The 20557-nt window shown below is 39.8% G+C and overlaps 1 protein-coding gene across 1 annotated transcript in view; it reads right to left on the minus strand.

The window, feature by feature from the left end:
* map4k5 (mitogen-activated protein kinase kinase kinase kinase 5) overlaps window positions 1-20557 on the minus strand; it is a 192339-nt gene that overhangs the window by 59870 nt on the left and 111912 nt on the right. Inside the window, exons 9-13 of the mRNA XM_043697612.2 lie at window positions 18557-18688; window positions 11221-11283; window positions 7892-7973; window positions 1115-1228; window positions 474-552 (exon numbers count right to left, since the gene is read on the minus strand). Coding sequence (XP_043553547.1) covers window positions 474-552; window positions 1115-1228; window positions 7892-7973; window positions 11221-11283; window positions 18557-18688 — 470 coding nt within the window. The remainder of the gene's footprint in view (window positions 1-473; window positions 553-1114; window positions 1229-7891; window positions 7974-11220; window positions 11284-18556; window positions 18689-20557) is intronic.

Below are 20557 nucleotides of genomic sequence, written 5' to 3' on the forward strand. Positions count from 1 at the left end.
GAGGACTGACTGAGTAGACTGGGATTACATTCATTGGAATTTAGAAGAATGAGGGGGCATCTTATAGAAACACAAAATTATGAATAGAGAGATGATTCCACTGATGAGTGAAACTCGGACAAGAGGGCATAGCCTCAAAATTATGGGGAGCAGATTTAGGACTGAATTGAGAAGGAACTTCTTCACCCAGAGTGTTGTATATCTATGAATGCCCTGCCCAGTGAAGTAGTTGACACTACTTCAGTAAAATGTTTTTAAAGCGAAGATAGATTTTTTTGGAACAATAAAGGAATTAAGGGTTACAGTGAGTGTGTCAGTAAGTGGAGCTTAGTCCACGAAAAGATCAGCCATGATCTTATTGAATGGTGGAGCAGGATCAAAGGGCCAGATGGCCTACTCCTGCTCCTAGTTCTTACGTTTTGTACTGTATCAATAATAAGGCAAGGAATTGGCAAATGAAATCAAACACTCACAGTTAAGCTCGGACTGTGTCTTTTCTGCTCTCACGTTCTTGCAACTGGAGCGAATGGTATGAGGAACAGCGGAGAGTGACTGCAAAAGAAGGAAAGAGGGAATTACAATACAAAAATGTTAGCTCTTCGGTACATGGAACTTCTTGGGAGAGTCAAACAAGCATGATGCCAACAATGAGCCTTTAGCTTGCCACACTTGTTTGGCAAAATCATCTTTCAGGGGTTAATGATGAGTACATCCATTAATACACCCTTCCCATTTGGTACCACAGAAAACAGATTGAATGATTTGTAATTACAGGTCTTGAATTCTTAATTTAACGAACAGTATACATAGCTTGTTAACCTATTAATTGGCGAATGATCAGTGAAACTGACATTTCAGATTTGGGCAGAACATTGGCCAATCTCATTTTAGCTTTAGCCAGCTGCATTATTTGAATCTGGTTTGTTACCATACTGTCGTGTACACATTACAAAATGCTGGATTCCTTGGATTTGTCTTTGGGTTCAGTATCCTTCGTTTATTTTTTAAGGTCAATCTTTTTTAGTTAATTTAATTGATCTTCAATTTGCAGTATTATTCAAGTGGTGCTTTGAAAACAAGTAAACAAAATTGTTCTCTTCATGTTATTTCATACCTCAAGGTCATCATCATCTGCCTCGCTGAAATGGTGATTGTCAGGATTATTGACTTTGTCCAACAACTCTAATGCCAACGATTTGGATAAGATTGGTTGTGTTAGAAATGAATGCTAAAGAAGCAAAAATAAACAAATATGAATTCTCAAAAGAAAGTACTGAGTGAAGTTTACTGCTCATGCATTTTATAATCAAATGCCATGGACCTTAGGATCAATTACAGGAGCCAATCACTTCTTGAAACACTGCTAAATTACTGCAAAAGAAAAATACTCATTACAAGTTTCAGACTTAAATACCTTAACTACAGAAGTGCTGGTTATTCTTGCAAGTATTTTGATTGCCTTCAGTTCAGAACCATGATTGAATGATCCAATATTTAATTGTACAGTAGTTTAACTCAACAACTTGCATTTACTGACTTTAACATAATAAAACATTAAATATAAAACTCTGCTTCCGCCATACTCAAGATTAGATTAGATTAGATTACATTACATTACAGTGTGGAAACAGGCCCTTCGGCCCAACAAGTCCACACCGACCCGCCGAAGCGAAACCCACCCATACCCCTACATTTACCCCTTACCTAACACTACGGGCAATTTAGTATGGCCAATTCACCTGACCCTGCACATCTTTGGACTGTGGGAGGAAACCGGAGCACCCGGAGGAAACCCACGCAGACACGGGGAGAACGTGCAAACTCCACACAGTCAGTCGCCTGAGGCGGGAATTGAACCCGGGTCTCTGGCGCTGTGAGGCAGCAGTGCTAACCACTGTGCCACCGTGCCACCCAGATTCAAGCAGCACATTCCAGATTCTAATCATTTAATGTGCATATACAACTAACGTTAAAAATCACACAACATCACAAATATAACAGACATTCTGCACCTCTGGAAATATTCACATAAAATATCTGATTCATACTCTCTACAAATACTTTCATATCCTTCCTGTAAGTGTGGTACCTAAACTTTGATAGTTCAGACCTGGCCAGCATTTTACAAAGTTACACCACAAAATCCTGCTTCCGTACTTTACTGCTTTATTTATAAACTCGGGAAACCTATGACTTCTTAACAACTTTCAATACCTGCCACATCACTTTCAATCATTTATAGCCTCAAGTCTTTCTACTCATGCACCACTTTCAAACTGTACTCTTTTTGTCTCTTCTTGCTTCTATACAAGTCAAAGATCACACAACACCGGGTCATAATCCAACAGGTTTATTTGAAACCGCTAGCTTTCAGAGACGTGCTCCTTCCTTAGGCAGCTAGTAAGAAAGAATACATCGGACACAGAATTTTACAGTAAAATATCAAAAGGGTCAGACAACTTATGTGAATGTATTCAACAAACCAAGATGGCTGTTATGTCTTGAATCCGTTAGACTTCAGATGTAGGTTTCAATTGAACAACATGTAAATCACTGCCCCAAGATAACATCAGGTTTTATCAGAATAAAGGTGACATCTTAGGTCATACAATGCATTTTAGGTGTGAGGCCATATGTTCGTATTTCATCCTGGAAGCAGATTGGTTTTCTTTAAAAAATAGGAATTTATAAAATGCCATACCAACTGACTATTTAGATTGTGCACTTTTTGAACAAAGTAGAATGTACCTGCAAATTCAAATCTGCAATTTCACCCAAGAATTTATATGTGTACGTGTATGCATTTGGGAGGGGTGGGGGAGGGAGAAGAGGAAGAGCGTGTGTTTGCATGTGAGAGAGAGAAAAAGAGAGAGAGAGAAAGAGAGAGAGAGAGAAAAAGAGAGCGAGCGAGAGAGAAAAAGAGAGCGAGCGAGAGAGAAAAAGAGAGCGAGAGAGAGAGAAAAGAGCGAGAGAGAGAGAAAAGAGCGAGAGAGAGAGAAAAGAGCGATAGAGAGAGAGCGCGAAAAGAGCGAGAGAGAGAGAAAAGAGCGAGAGAGAGAGAAAAGAGTGAGAGAGCGAGAGAGAAAAGAGCGAGAGCGCGAGAGCGCGAGAGCGCGAGAGCGCGAGAGAGCGAGAGCGCGAGAGAGCGAGAGAGCGAGAGAGCGAGAGAGCGAGCGCAAAAAGAGAAAGAAAAGAGAAGAGAGAATGGGGGGGGGGGGGGAAGAGAGAGAGCGCGAGAGACGGCAAAAGAAAGGAGAGCGAGAGAGAGTGACAGAGCGTGAGCGAGTCTGTGAAAGTGTTTTTGTGTGAGAGTGCGTGTATGTGCCCATGTGTATGAATGTGTGACAGTGTAGAGTGTAGTGGGCTAAATAGAAAGAAACACAGCTTGTCTATGCCTTAAGTATCATTATTCTTCTCACACAGTTCACAACATTCCCAAATTAGGTGTAATCGGCAAATTTTGAAATTATTCCCTAAAAGTGCAAGATATTTGACACTGAATGACGTCACAGATTAGAGTACTGAACCAAGGAAACTTCAAACACACTTTAGACAATTATGCACTACTGCTATTTGCATTATCCAGACAATTTCACATCCAATTTGCTGCTGTCTCTCTCTTATCCCATAGGCTTCAACTTTGCTGACAAGCCAGTCATGTGGCAGTTCAAATGCTGTTCAGCAGTTAATCAACCTTGTTAGTTCAACAAAAACCCAATCTAGTTAAACACAAATTGTTCTCAACAAGTCCGTACTGGTTTTCCGTAGCTTAGACATTTATACGAATTGAATATCACGTGTACAGAGGCACAGTGAAAAGCTTTGTCTTGCAAGCAATACAGGCAGATCACAGAGTTAAGTAGCATAGATAAGTAAATAATAGGTAAACAGCAGCAAAATCGAAAACACAGGTACAGACAAATGTTCAGAGTTTGAGAGTCCATTCAGTATTCTAACAACAAACTGTTACAAAACTGGCTGGTGCACATGTTCAGGCTTCTGTACCTTCTCTCCGATAGGAAAGGTTGTAGAAAAACATTGCCAGGGTGGGAAGGATCTTTGAGAATGCTGGCGGCCCTTCCTTGACAGCGGGCCTGGTACATGGATTTTATAGATGGAAGGTTGGCCTTCGTGATTGTCCAGGCTGAGTTCACCACTCTCTGTAACCGCCTCCAATCTTAAACGTTACAGTTGCCATACCAGGTAGTGATACATCCAGACAGAATGGTCTCGATGGCACACCTATAAAGGTTGGCAAGGGTATTTGCTGTCATGCCAAATTTCCTCAGCTGCCTGAGGAAGAAGAGGCCTTGTTGGGCCTTTGTAACCAGTACATCCACATGAAGAGTCCAAGAAAGCTTGTTGTGGATGACCACTCCAAGGAGTTGGACACTCTCCACTCGCTCCACCTCTGTGCTGTTTAAATGTGTGGGCGGCATGAGTAACATCCCGCCAAAGTCAATAATGAGTTCCTTGGTTTTGCATTGAGAGAAAGGTTGTTCTCAGTGCTACATTTTTCCAGGTCTTCCATCTCCTGTCTGTAATTCGTTTTGTTGTCAACTGAGATTTGACCGACTATGGTGGTGTCATCAGTGAACTTGTAAATGGCATTAGTCTGGTATTTGGCAAAGAAGTCATGGGTATACAGTGAGTACAGAAAAGGGCTGAATATGCACCCCTCGGGGGCTCCATGTTGAGTGTCAGTGAAGGTGAAATACTGTCCCCAATCTTCACTGATTGCGGCCTGTGGGTCAGGAAACTGAGGATCCAGTTAGAGAATGGGGCTTGGTTCAAGTTCACTAAGTTTAGTAATCAGTCTTGAAGGAGTAATAGTGTTGAAGGCTGAACTGTAGTCAATGAGTAGGATTCTTATGCAGCTGTTCTTGGTGTCAAGATGTTCTAAGGAGAAGCGAAGGGCAAGTGATATGGTATCTGACGTGGATCTGTTGATCAGATAGGAAAATTGGAATGGGTCAAGAAGAGTGGGGAGGCTGGAGTTGATGAATGCCATGACCAGCACTTTCAAAGCACTTCATGACCACCAAAGTTAGGGCCACTGGGTAGTAATCATTGAGACATGCTACATGAGCCTTCTTAGGCATAGCGATGATGTTGGCTCTTTTGAAACATTCAGGAACAATGGCCTGCTGCAGAGAGAGGTTGAAGATGACAGAGAAGACCTCCGCCAGTTGATCTGCGCATGCTCTGAGTGCATGGCTTGGTAATCTGTCTGGTCCCATCGCTTTCCTTGGATTCACATGAAGGAAAACTGAACTGACCTCTGATGCAGTGACTATTGGGATAGGTTCGCCAGGACTTGTCAGAATAGGCGCTACCTCTTTGCTGAAATTCTGCTCAAAGTGAGCATGTGTTACAGCTCTTGATTTTTGTTTATTTTTATTATATTCTTTTATCAATTTTGGTTTGGAGCTGTGAACTGGAAGTCAAGGATGACATTTGGATTCTGGGTAACAACTTGCATTAAAAAAAGAAACCAAATAACCTTTGCTTATTCGGGAGGCCAAGCCTGGAACTCAATTGTAGGTTACTTTCTGATCAAAAGGTTCTGTAGATGTTTCACTGGGAAAGAGCATTATGCTTGAATAGATAGCAAATGTTGGCCATTAATAAGGTCAGTACCCAGGAATTGGTTCGAACAAGTCTGGAAAAGACCTTGTGCTTAAGCAAACGGCAGATATTGAAAGGTAACTCAAACCTAGTAGAGGAAGACAGTCAGTCTGTCAGGGAATGGTTAGAGTTTGGATTGGGCTTTAGACTATGTTTTCTCTGAAGGAGGTATCTAGCTGTTGATATGACAGCATGAAAATTTGAAAGCTTCCTGTCTAACTTCTAATAAGCAGATCTTGGAAGTTCAATGAACTGAAAACTAAATTATGAATGAACTAAATTATGAAGGTCACCATGATTAATTTCTTCAGAAAATCAACTAAGAAATCATTATCTGCACTTGTGGACCAATGCACTGCAAAAATCACAACTAATCTACCCAATTATTTTCTTCTATTTATCCCGTTTGTTTGTCTGGGTCTTTTGTGTGTATAAGGCTGAAAACAAAGGTTTGGGTTAAATTACTTTTTTTTTGTCTGCTAATGTTATCATGCTGCTATTAAATGGTTAAGTTTTTTGCTTAAAACACAAAATAGCTTCTGAGGGTCTTAGAGGGTTTGAAGGTTGATTTGATTTGGATATCTATTTAAGGTGGAACGCAACTAACAGCTGTTGTGTATGCCCAGATAATCATTCCTAAAATCTTTCCTACCAAAAGGTTAAGCTGACTGGCATATAGTTAACGAGTTAATTCTTGCTCCCTTCTTGGAAGGAAAGTGTAAAATTTATAATTCTCCATTCCTGTCACCATTGCTATATTTCCAGCTGCTCATCCACTTTCAACTCTAGGTTTGTCACTACTGAATGCTACCTACCCTTTACTCTCATGCATCTTATCCTCCTTAGGATTTCATACCTTGTTTAATCCTTTTAAAATTCTCCACTAACTCCAATGTTTTGGCTTTTGTTTTTTAAAGTTGCAGTGTTATTGAAATGAAGAGGCTCTGAGTTTAAGTCCTCCAGGAATTAAAGTGCGCAATCCAGGGTAACAATGTCACATGCATTAACTGTTGCTGGCAAGAGGCATTAAATAGATCACAACTGTTTAATTAGGTAGAAGTACAAGTCCCAAGTCACTCCTACAGAAGAGCAGATTGTTCAAATGTCATTGCTACAGAGGAAATGCAAGCCATTTTATACTTTTCTATAAATCATTGTAATTAATTTTTGTGGGATGTTTATTGAGTTCTTGGTGGATGAAGGATTCAAAGCAGAAATGCTTGAGTTCTACTTTCAATTATTTGGATGGATTGTTTGTGTTAAGAATTGTGTTAAGGATCTGCTGCTTGAATGTGATTATTACAAATCATAACCACATTCACGATCACAATTGACAGTTAATGTGAACATTGGTAAACAGATAAGATCACATGATGCCCCATTTTCCTACAAACGAACACTGAATACTGCTACAATAGTGATTCACAGACTTATATATTCACATTTAGAAGATAAGTATGTTGACCAATTTAACATCAAATCAAGAGAACACTGCCTCACCTTCGACTTCCCTGATTGTATCTTTCACTCTAGTCTAAGCCTAGTATTTCAATCCCTTTACTCCCTAACTTCCTAATCCATCTAATCGTCACCTCCTCATACTCAAAGCAAGAGAAAGGGAGGATCCTTGGTCAATTGGCAGAAAGGATGAGAATACAGCTATGAAGGTCATGTTTTGCTGTAACCCATACTCCAAATGCTGTCCATAGATTTGCTTATTTTCCCCAATTTGTCAATGACCTCACTTGATCACAAACAGCCTTAATTAAAGCAAAAACAAAACAAACAACATTCCGATGATGGTTCACTGGACCTGAACCATTAATTTTGCTTTCTCTCCACAAATGCTGCCAGACCTGCTGAGATTTTCCAATAATTTGTTTCTGTTTCAGGTTTCCAGCATATGCAGTTCTTGCCTTTATTTCAGTCTTAACTAAATACATTCACGGATAATCAATGTGAAGTACATAAGATCAATAAAGTGGCATATTCCATAAGGTCAGAAAGAGGAATAAACAGCTCAGTCAAGCCTACTAAAATAAAGCACTACTGATAATCTGGAAGAACATTCTATCCTGACAACCAGTCATCCAAACTCTGAAGGAGAAATTGGTAGATGTCATTTCATTGTAGGTGGATAAATATGGCATTGTTTAAAATATGCAGCTAAGCCATGTACAAAGGCATATTTCCATTGGTCTGGAAATATAGATTCTTATTGCAATCAATGTTAACTCTCGTCCTAAAGCTAAAATTTACTTACAGTCAGCAGCTTTTCCGCTGTTGGTCTCTTCTTTGGATTTTTTGTCAATGCTACTTTGAGAAAACTATGGAATGTTGTGCTCCTAAAAAGAGTGAACTTGGATATTACAGCTGTTTGTGAAAAACAAATCCAGCCATTTTCAATAATAATTTCAACAGTAGCGACAATTGTTGCCTTGTGATACTCTTCAATTGCAACTGGGTTTTAATTGTTACTTCCACAGCTAAATAGGATTAAAATGCTTGACATACACATTTGCAATTCTATCATCTTTACTATGTGATAAGTTATCAAAATAAAATTCCTCAAATCAATTCACACCACAAGCACTGTGTTGAGTTTTGGGCAGCAAATTAATTAGCCATTGGAAATAATTTCACAAAGAGTCATTAGTCTGATTCCAAGTCTTAAAAGGTCTAATTACGGCCAAAGTCTGAAAAGGCTTGGACTTTAAAGTCACAAACAGAGAAAGCTTAGGACTGATGTTTGAGGTCAATAATTCTCAACTTGGGCTGTACCAATCATTTCTGGTACTGCACATTGTATCTCTGACAATTTCCACTTGTCTCAAAGGCATATGCATAAGCAATTGGGACACAATTTGCAAATGGACAAGTCCTGTTGTGGGGTCAATGACCCCAACAGCTATCCTTTTATTGATTTGGCCTTATGTATTTTCACATTAATCACTCAAGTTCATTGCAGATGATAGTTTGACAGGTTTGCTCAAATGAATTCAGCACTACTTTTTCTACAGCACTCAAAAAGGTGTTGAAGCCATTTAGTAACCCTATTATTATCTTAATCAATGACAACAATGAATACAAAAGTATCAAGCTTGCATGTTCATTCACAATGGCATGGGCAAGGTATCTCCATCTCTTAAAGAATTGTTGCTCAGTACCAGCAATAAGTTTCACAGAAGTAAATAAAGAAAGATAGTAATATTTGCTGAATTAATTTTTAAAAACAGAAAAATATCTCATGCTGTGAAGTTAAAAAACACACAATACCAGCTTATAGTTCACCAGGTTTATTTGGAACCACGAGCTTTTGAGCCACTGCCTCTTCATCAGGTGGTTGTGGAACATGACAAATGACACAGAATTTATAGCAAAAGGGTTACAGTGTCATGGAGTTGTAATGATATGTTAAACAACTTTAGTTAAAAATCACACAACACCAAGTTATAGTTCTTAAACAAATTTAGATTAAGTCTTTTATCTTTTAGAATGGATATGGTGGTTTGGGTTCTTTAATATGTAAATCCCAGAATTATATTAATTAGCCATTGGAAACAACTTCACAGAGTCATTAGTCTGATTCCCAGTCTTAAAAAGGTCTAAATATGATCAAAGTCTGAAAAAGCTTGGACTTAAGTCACAAAAGGAGAAAGCTTATCTAATAATAGGTGTCATCCCAGCTCTGACAATGTATTAAATGTGTGAAGGTAATATCTGGACCAATGTTGAGTTAATTCTATCTCTAAAGTGGGGCACACAGAATCTCACATGGATTCATGCAGTTTTTGAGCAAAACAAAATGTAATTCTGCAAATACGAATTCACCCCATAAACATATATGCGTGCGTGTGCAGGAGAGACAGAGTAAGTGTGTGGGTGTGAGTGCATGTGAAAGATTGTGTATAAGCTTGGTCAAGTATGTGTAGGAGTGTGATGAGATATAAGCCTGCAAGAGGGTGTGTGCATGGGGGGTGCATGTGTGTCTATGAAAGAGGGTCTGCGCGAGTGTATATAGGAGTGTGTGCATGTGAGCGCAAGAGTGTGCACAACCCTGTCACAGTATTTGCTGCAAGACATGTCAGAGTGTCGACATGGATACCACCATTACACCAAATATGCAACAGGTATCTGATGTGACTCGTCCAACGTTGTCTATCTCACATGCTGCAGGCAGGGATGCCCTGAGGCTTAGTACATTGGCAAGACTGAACAGACGTTAAGACAACGGATGAATGGACAGCGTGCAACGATCACCAGACAAGACTGTTCCCTCCCAAAAAGAGAACACTTCAGTGGTCCGGGACATTCGGCCTCGCACCTCCGGGTGACCATCCTCCAAGGCAGATTTCGGGACTTGCAACAACGCATACTGGCTGAGCAGAGGCTGATAGCCAAGTTGGATACCCATGGGGAAGGTCTCAACTGGGACCTTGGGTTCATGTCACACTACAGGTGACCCCACTGCACTATACTCTCATACATAAGCTCTCTCTCATACACACACACGTGCACTCCCCCATGCACCCTCTTACAGGCTTATACACCATCACACTCACACACATACTTGACCAAGCTTACACATACATACATATAGACCCACTGTGTCTCCTGCATGCACTGACATAAAAGTTTGAGGTGAACTTGTATTTGCAGAATGACATGATTTTGCTCAAAATCTGCAAAAATCCATGTAAAATTCTGTAAGCCCAACTTTAGAAATAGAATTGACTCAACATTGGTACAGACTTTACCTTCACACATTTAATGCATTGTCTGTGCTGAGGTGGCACCTATTAGTGAGCTGGCACCACTTTGAGAATATAATTCTGGGATTCACATATTAAAGAACCTAAACCACCATATCCCATTCTAAAAGATAAAAGACTTAATATAAATTTGTTTAAGAACTATAACCTGGTGTTGTGTGATTTTTAAACTAAAGTTGTTTAACATATCATTACAACTCCATGACACTGTAACCCTTTTGCTATAAATTCTGTGTCATATGGTCATGCTCCGCACCACCTGATGAAGAGTCAGCACCTCGAAAGATAGCGCTTCCAAATAAACCTGGTGGACTATAATCTGGTATTGAGGCTTTTAACTTTGTCCACTTCAGCCCAACACCAGCACTTCTAAATCATGCTGCAAACCAAGAGTCTCCAAAATATGTCTAACATGGGAGGGGAATCCCAGAAGTATGGAGGTTAAAAGCTCCTGTTTTAAGCGATGAACAAAATTTTAAAAAGTCAAATTGTAAGTATTGGACAAAGCAACTAGTCCAAATGAGTAAAAATAACATTTCGATTCAATCTTGAAGCTCCTCGCCATTCTGAAATGATCATTAATTATTATGGACTAAAAGATAAAGTGTAGGCCAAAGCCCTGGAAATCATTTATTAATCAATTGGATATTGCAATGGAGCAATTGTAGCAGAATGTTGACCATTTAGAACTAGGATGGGCCAAACCAGCCACCTCCTTCATTTGTACTCCTCTTTGGTGAGTTAAATCTGAATTCACTTCAATTGACTCCTCAGTATCGATTTTCAAACATAAGCTTCCATAGAAGCTGTATATACTCACCATTTTATTTTGTCTTTTAACTTGGGTGGTTGAAATCCACTTTTGCTCATTAAGAATAACGCCCTAGAGGTAGAAACATGAATCAAAATGTATTTAAAAAAAAACAATTTGCAAAGTTTATAATTCAATATTCCAAAAACTTGTATTTGTTACATAGAAGGTAAGATAAACAGGCCATTAAACCATCTGTGATATGCCAGCATTTATAAGCAACTTAACTGCCATTTCAATTACCTCTTTCCAATATGATCTTGCATGCCTCTATTCCTTTAGCTCTCATGAACACATTTAGCCTTTTTTCCCTCAAGTGCAATAATTCTACTTGCTTGTGTGTGCAACAAATTTCAAATTCGCACTGTGTACAAAGATATTCTAAATTCCATGTTTGTTCAGCTTGCAGCTATTCATACCTCTTTTACTGTCATGTTCCATAAGTGGAAACAGTTTCTCAAGATGCACTCAACTTATTCTCAACCACCCCACAGACCACTTCAGTCTATTTCTCAGACAAAACATTGCCAACCTATTCAATCTTTCCAGGTAGTTGTGTCCTCCAAGTTCTGGTAAAACCCTTATAATTTTACTCCCAACATTTTCTCCAGTAGTATATAATATCCTCTTGTGATGTGGAGACCACATCAGCATATAGTGCTCATGTTGTGGTTTAGACAATAGGGTCTCAGTTTAACATTTTAAATGAAAGATAGCACCTCTAAAACACAGCCCAGTACTCTGGTCAATCACTGTAACATTTTCAACTTTGAACCATTTACATTTCAGATCTATTTGCTTATTTTCATGAATTTGCTTTATATCTTTCAGAGGCTAAGCGGCATCAAACAGCCATCTTATGCTTTGCTATATTGAATGTTACTTGTTATTTACTTCAGCATACATTTGGTTAGTAAGACCTGCAACTTTGGCATTATCTAAAACTTGGACCAGTTGTTGCATGTAAATCATGCGTATAATGAGCAATAATGGTCTGGTAGCAGGAGCCGCTGGTGGACACCATTTCCAACTTGCCAACATAAAAAACATTCTCTCAACTCTTAAACGGTATGCTTTTCTTTCTTGACCTATCTCTTAATCCATTGTGTTATCTGGCCCTGGACATCAGCTGCAAAATCAAACTATTATCAAGCCTTTCACTCTTGATTCTCATCCAAGAATTAAAAGAAATGCATATGAGTTTGGATACAACCATCCTACTGGGGATGCAACCAATGTAATTTAATACACTATTAACTGTACAAATTTTGACAATGAAAGATTGACAATTTAAAAAAAAACACTTGAGCTAGGCTAGTTGAAAGCAGCCAGTGGATCTAAATTTTCAGCTTTCAGCCATGGTTTCCTTTGCTCAACATCTTCAAAGCAGTTGGTAAAGCTCTAGGAGAGTAAAATTAAAAAAAAACTTTGTTTATAAAAGAAGCTTGGGACAGCCAAAGTACTCTCATGAAATGCTGTTGAGGTGTAGAGAAGCTTAGTTGCCAATTTGCAACCTTGAACCCATTAACCAAGTAATGAGATAACTAACCAGATAATGCTATTATCTGATATTGATCAAGCTAAAAAGAATTCCCTCACTCTCTCAATATAATCATTTCATAGGTCATAAAAAAAACAAAAAACAAGCCAATTTTTCCAACCAATCCATGTGAGCATTTACATCATGGAATCTCTTATGCTCATTTGAGATGACAACAGGGTCTCAGTTTAACATTTTAATGAAAAACAGCACCTCCAAAGTGCAGTACGCCCTCATTTGTTTGTGACTATATACAGCAAAACTCTGACAACATCCAGGTTGACTTGATAAATGGCATCTGATATTTGCATCACATAAAATACCAGGCAACGACTAGTTCCAACATGAGAGAATCTAATTATTGTTCCTTGACATTACCATCAAGGAATCCCTCACTATCAACATCCTTGGGGCTACCAGTGACCAGAAAATGAACTGGACCAATCATATACTGTGCCTACATGACCAAACTAGATGCTGGGAATTTTGCAACTAGTAATTTATCTCCAAAACACAAGGCAGGAGTATGTTTGAATATTCTCCAACGTCAAGCAGCTCAGCACTATCTTGGACAAAGCAGCCAACTTGATTAGTACCCCATCTAACACCCTCAACATTTACTTCCTCCACTGTCTATGCACCAAAGCAACAATGTGTACCATCAATAAGATGCAGTGCATAAATTCACCAAGGGATCTTTGGTAGGACCAACAAAATCTGTGACTTCAATTACCTTAACGGACAAAGGCAGCAGCTGCATGAGAACACCATCACATGCACTTTCCCTGCAAACCACTCACCACCCTAATTTTGAACTATAATCACTATTCCTTCACTGTCACTGGGTCAAAACCCTGAAACATCCTTCCTAACAGCACTACAAGTGTAGTGACCCTCATGGTTTTCACTGACTCAAGGCAATAGCTTGAGGGCAACTAGGGATGGAAAATAAACGGACCAGCCAGCAATGCCAGAATCGATCGATCGAATGAACGAAAAAAAAAAGGACAGCACTAATCTAGACTATTAGCAATTAGTCTTTGGGATAAGTGTATGAACACATGACTCACTAGCCCAGAGGAAAGTTGCTACCACTAGATTAAGGCATATATCTGCACTTTGGATAAAGAAATTAATTGAATAAACAACAAGCAAGTCAAACAACAACAGATTATCTCCCCATAGTACACAAAATTAGCATTTTCATATGCTGCACAATAATCACTAAGTTTGAAAATGATAGAAATTGAGATAGTAACTTACTGAGATATTGATTAGTTTAACACTTTGGAAGTCAGTACCACAACTATTACAATTTAAACACCATACTCAGCAGCCACATTACGCAAGGATCAATAGCTTGTTTTAATCACGGATTTAGCTGCAATTCAACTTTGCTGATCACTAAGCAACTTCGAAGAAAGGAATCCTATTCACTAGACATGAGTCAGGCAGGAGCATAAGTGCTGCCCTGCAGGTGTGCTGTATTTTGCAGACGTGTCAAATTCAAAGGATTATTAAACTGATGCTCTGCCATCTCTCTCTGCCATATGTAAAAGACCCCAGAGAATATTTGAAGAGCATTAGAGGAATTTGCCTGGTGTCATGATCAAAATTTATCCTTTGGCCAAAAACTAAGATTTACAAAAATCAAATGCTGAAAACACTCAGCAGGTCTAGCAAAATCTGTGGAGAAGGAAGTAACAGTTCATAGAACATAGAACATTACAGTGCAGTACAGGCCCTTCGGCCCTCGATGTTGCGCTGACCTGTCATACCAATCTGAAGCCCATCTAACCTACACTATTCCATGTACGTCCATATGCTTGTCTAATTACGACTTAAATGTACTTAAAGTTGGCAAATCTACTACTGTTGCAGGCAAAGCATTCCATACCCTTACTACTCTGAGGAAAGAAACTACCTCTGACATTTGTCCTATATCTATCACCCCTCAATTTAAAGCATTGTCCCTTCGTGCTCGACGTCACCATACTTGGAAAAAGGCTCTCCCTGTCCACCCTATCTAACCCTCTGATTATCTTATATGTCTTTATTAAGTCACCTCTCAACCTTCTTCTCTCTAACGAAAACAGCCTCAAGTCCCTCAGCCTTTCCTCGTAAGACCTTCCCTCCATACCAGGCAACATCCTAATGAATGTCCTCTGCACCCTTTCCAAAGCATCCACATCCTTCTTATAATGCAGTGACCAGAACTGTACACAATACTCCAAGTGCGGCCGCACCAAAGTTTTGTACAGCTGTAGCATAACCTCATGGTTCCAGAACTCGATCCCTCTATTAATAAAAGCTAAAACACTGTATGCCTTCTTAACAACCCTGTCAACCTGGGTGGCAACTTTCAAGGATCTGTGTACCTGAACACCGAGATCTCTCCGCTCATCTACACTACACCGTGGGCGGCACGGTGGCACAGTGGTTAGCACTGCTGCCTCACAGCGCCAGAGACCCGGGTTCAATTCCCGACTGACTGTGTGAAGTTTGCACGTTCTCCCCGTGTCTGCGTGGGTTTCCTCCCGGTGCTCCGGTTTCCTCCCACAGTCCAAAGATGTGCAGGTCAGGTGAAATGGCCATGCTAAATTGCCCGTAGCGTTAGGTAAGGGGTAAGTGTAGGGGTATGGGTGGGTTACGCTTCGGCGGGTCGGTGTGGACTTGTTGGGCCGAAGGGCCTGTTTCCACACTGTAATGTAATGTAATCTAATCTAATCTAAAACAGAGTGAAAGGCAGGACTGATTACATCACATTTAGCATAAAATATCTCAAGACATTTCACAGGAACATTACCACACAAAGTAATACAATGAGCCACAGAAGTAGATATTTGGACAGATGACCAAAAGCTTGATTGGAGATAAGTTTCAAAGAGTTGTATTAAAAGGAAGAAAATGGGGGAGGAAGGTAAAGTGACACAGGGAGGGGAATTCCTGATCTCTGGGTCTTGACACATGTATGATTACAGTCAAGCAATTAAAATGAAGATGAACAATCAAAAAGGTCCTCAAATATCTTACAAAGTTTTGTGGATTAAACTACATACTGAAGCAGTTAGTCTGTCTTCCAAATACTGTTTATTTATATCTTAGTTCAGTGGAGACACTAGTTCGCTCTTTTTCCTTTCTGTAGGCAACCTCCACTTACTCAAGAGGAATCAGACTGAAATGCAAGCTGTATAGACAATCAGCTCCTCCATGGTCTTTTGAGCATAACTTTAAAAGTACTTATTTTACAACGCTGTCACTGAAGATTAAAAAGGAGGATTAATGCCATAAAAGAATCAGAAAATAAGGATGAGAATTTTACATTCAAGGCATTTCTAAATGAGGAGCCATTATAAGTGAGTAAAAACATTGTGGGGGTGGGGATGAAGGGAGGAGGGGTAAGGGAAATAGTAGTTACCTGCAAACAAGGACAATAGAGTTTTGGCTGAGTGTTTACAGAGAGAATTTGGGGTGTATTGGAATATTAGTGTCAGACAAATAAATGACAAATGGATTGATGATGCAAAGCAAAGTGTATGGTAAGCAAAAAATTGATTTGATGTCATTTGATTTATTATTGTCGCATGCAATGAGATACAGTATTGTTGGTTCTTGGAAGCTGATGACGACAATAGCTGAATGATTATGCAATCTGTTCCCTACAGCAGTAGTCAACATCTGAAAATATTGAACTCAGTAATGTTGCTGTGAAGTCTAGTCCAAAGATAAGGCACTGCTCCTGAAATCTCTACTGAGCTTCACTGGAACAGAGGGTGAAGCAGAGAGTAGGGCAGTCAACTGGAAAAGCAATCAAAAGTGGGCTACATAAAGGTGCTCAGTGAACACAATGAGCTTGGTCTTTCCAACATAAAAAGAGACTACGATGAATCTAGAATGCCAAATCCAACAAACAGTAATCTCAACGTGGTCAATATCCTAATCAATAAAAAGAATGGCAAAGGGCTCTTACTATTACAGCACTTTGAAAAAAAAGTACTGTGAGAAGGAGATTAGGATATGGAGTCATAGAGATGCACAGCACGGAAACAGACCCTTCGGTCCAATTCGTTCATGCTGTCCAGATATCCTAACCTAATCTAGTCCCATTTGTCAACACTTGGTCAGTAACCCTCTAAAACCGTTCTTATTCATTTACCCATCCAAATGCCCTTTACATGTTGTAATTATAGAAGCCTACACCACTTCCTCTAGCAGCTCATTCCATACACGCACCTCGGAGTGAAAAAGTTGCCCCTCAGGTCCCTTTTAAATTTTTCCTTTCTCACCCTCACCCTATGTCCTCTAGTTCTGGACTCTTCCGCCCCAGGGAAAAGACCTTGTCTATTTACCCTATCCATGTCCCTCATGATTTTCTAAACATCCATAAGGTCACCTCTCAGTCTCCAATGCTCCAGGGAAAACAGACCCAGCCTATTCAGCCTCTCCCTACAGCTCAAATCCTCCAACCCTGGCAACCACATTGTAAACCTTTTCTGAACCCTTCCAAGTTTCACAACATCCTTCCATTAGGAGGGAGACCAGAATTGCACACAATATTCCAAAAGTAGCCTAACCAATGTCCTATACAGCCACAATATTACCTGGCAACTCTTATACTCAATGCTCTGACCAATACCAGATGCCTTCTTCACTATCCTGTCTCCCTGTGACTCCACTTTCAAGGAACCATGAATCTGCATCCCAAGGTCTCTTTGTTCAGCAACACTCCCCAAGACCTTACCATTAAGTCCTGCTCTAATTTACCTTTCCAAAATGCAGCACCTCACATTTATCTAAAGTAAACTCCATCTGCCACTCATCGCCCTATCTGATCAAAATTCCATTGTACTCGGAGTTCAGTTTCTTCACTGTCACTACACCTCCAATTTTAGTGCCATCTGCAAACCTACTAACTATACCTCCTATGTTCACAACCAAATCATTTATATAAATGACGAAAAGTAGTGGATCTAGCGCTGAGCCTTGTGACACTCCACTGGTAACAGGCCTCCAGTTTGAAAGGCAACCCTCCACCACCACCCTCTGTCTTCTACCTTTGAGCCAGTTCTGTATCCAAATGGCTAGTTCTCCCTGTATTCCATGAAATCTAACCTTACTAATCAATCTACAATGGGGAACCTTGCCTAATGTCTTACTGAATTCCATATAGATCACATCTACCGCTCTGCCCTCATCAATCCTCTTTGTTACTTCTTCAAAAAATTCAATCAAGTTCGAGAGACATGATTTCACATGCACAAAGCCATGCTGACTATCCCTAATCAGTCCTTGCCTTGCCAAATACATGTAAATCCTGTCCCTCAGGATTCCTTCCAACAACTTGCCCATCACAAAGGTCAGGCTCACTGGTCTATAGTTCCCTGGCTTTTTCTTACCACTTTTCTTAAATAGTAGCACCTTGCTCTGATCACTATTCTTCAGTTCCAAGATGTCTGAAGGAATGGTGGTAGCATCTTGCTGTTGATGGCAGAAATAGCAGAGAATAATCTTTTAAATATGGAAGCTAATGATATAGAAGTTAAGAACAACTGAACCAAATAATGGTTTCAAGAGAGGTGCAATGCGCGGCAGAGCGGAGTGATACTGCCACGCTTTTGCGCAAAAGAACCTAAATACTTATCCTGGCTTTGTGCATGTATTATAGAAATAAAAAAAATCCCCTTCAGAATAGTTTTGTTATGTTTGTTCAAAGGCCAGAGTTAAAATCTGAAAAGTTAAAGAGAACATGAAGAGCTCAACAGACATGTCATTTACACAGAATTACCAATGTGAAAACCAGAATACCTCATAGGGTGCAAATCAAACATTGGAGGTTGCAATTCTGCCAATTCAATTGCTGTAATTCCAACAGCCCAGATGTCACAAAGTTGGTTATATCCACCATTCTTCTCCACTGCAGCAACTTCTGGTGCCATCCTACAAATGACAAAGATAGCCCTCAGATGCAGAAAAAGATTTCAGCAATGTTAAAAATATTCTGTTTGAGAGCCAGTTACCACATCATTTTTCTATCGTATATATATTTCTAGAAATATGCATAGTAGGATAGTAAATGAAAACTCGAATCATAACCAGTGAATTGTGGGTCACAAAATGTATTACATAGGCATTCAAAAATGCAACACTAAAAATAATTGATACATTTTTGATCAGCTTACAAATGCAATTTGAACCTTGATAATGATTCCTAGTCCATCCAACTTGTACTAAAGCTTTTTTCTTCCAAAGTTTGAAGCATTCAATAACTACAATATTGATAGCCTCATTTGCATAGAACATAGAACATTACAGCACAGAACAGGCCCTTCAGCCCACGATGTTGTGCCGAACATTTGTCCTAGTTTAAGCACCCATCCATGTACCTATCCAATTGCCGCTTAAAGGTCGCCAATGATTCTGACTCTACCACTCCCACAGGCAGCGCATTCCATGCCCCCACCACTCTCTGGGTAAAGAACCCACCCCTGACATCTCCCCTATACCTTCCACCCTTCACCTTAAATTTATGTCCCCTTGTAACACTCTGTTGTACCCGGGGAAAAAGTTTCTGACTGTCTACTCTATCTATTCCTCTGATCATCTTATAAACCTCTATCAAGTCACCCCTCATCCTTCGCCGTTCCAACGAGAAAAGGCCTAGCACTCTCAACCTATCCTCGTACGACCTATTCTCCATTCCAGGCAACATCCTGGTAAATCTTCTCTGCACCCTCTCCAAAGCTTCCACCTCTTTCCTAAAGTGAGGTGACCAGAACTGCACACAGTACTCCAAATGTGGCCTAACCAAAGTCCTGTACAGTTGCAACATCACTTCACGACTCTTGAATTCAATCCCTCTGCTAATGAACGCTAATACACCATAGGCCTTCTTACAAGCTCTATCCACCTGAGTGGCAACTTTCAAAGATCAAAGATCAAACAGATTTGCATGATTAAGTTTTTTTTTTAAAACATGATAGTTAAAACTCTAACTTCTTAACTGGCTCTTTTGCAGCAGTAATCAGGCTTCAAAAAGGAAGAATTAGGTCATGCCTACTATTAAAAATGCAAAGATTTTAAGGGACCACAACTGACAACACTTGGTCAGCACTCCATGTCAGTCATTGCTGTCTCAGAACTTGCAAACTAAGAATCTCATCATGAAATGCCAGAGGGTCATGGCCATGGTTTGCAAAGCACACGTAACAGATTTGTAAAAGCAAAATAATGCTCGACCAATCTAATGGAATTTTTGATGAAGTAACCGAGAAGGGTGTTGAAGGGAATGAGAGAGATGTTATGCAGATTTTAAGAAAGCTTTGACAAGGATGTATACAAAAGGAATGACCTACAAAATAAGGATTATGGAACAGGAGAATTAGTGCTCAACTGGATAAAAATTGGCTTATGGACAGAAGGCAACAAATCACAATAGATGGTTATTTTGCAGACTGCAGGGCAGAAACTGTGGTATTCCCCAACAGTGAGTGCGAAGACCACAGTTTATTTTTGCAACATAATTGACTTGATATTGGAATAGAACAAAACAGCGCAGAACAGGCCCTTCGGCCCTTGATGGTGCGCCAACCTGTGAACTAATCTAAGCTCGTCCCCCTACACTATCCCATCATCATCCATATGCTTATCCAAAGATTGTTTAAATCTCCGTGGCGGATTTAACTACATTGGCAGGCAGGCTATTCCACTCCCTTACCACTCTGAATAAAGAACCTGCCTTTGACATCTGTCTTAAATCTATCACCCCTCAATTTGTAGTTATGCCCCCTCGTACAAGCTGACATCATC

This window comes from Chiloscyllium plagiosum, unplaced genomic scaffold, assembly GCF_037043375.1.
Source record: "Chiloscyllium plagiosum isolate Xiang-an unplaced genomic scaffold, Cpla_swu_hap1 HiC_scaffold_8, whole genome shotgun sequence".
Taxonomy (NCBI): Eukaryota; Metazoa; Chordata; class Chondrichthyes; order Orectolobiformes; family Hemiscylliidae; genus Chiloscyllium; species Chiloscyllium plagiosum.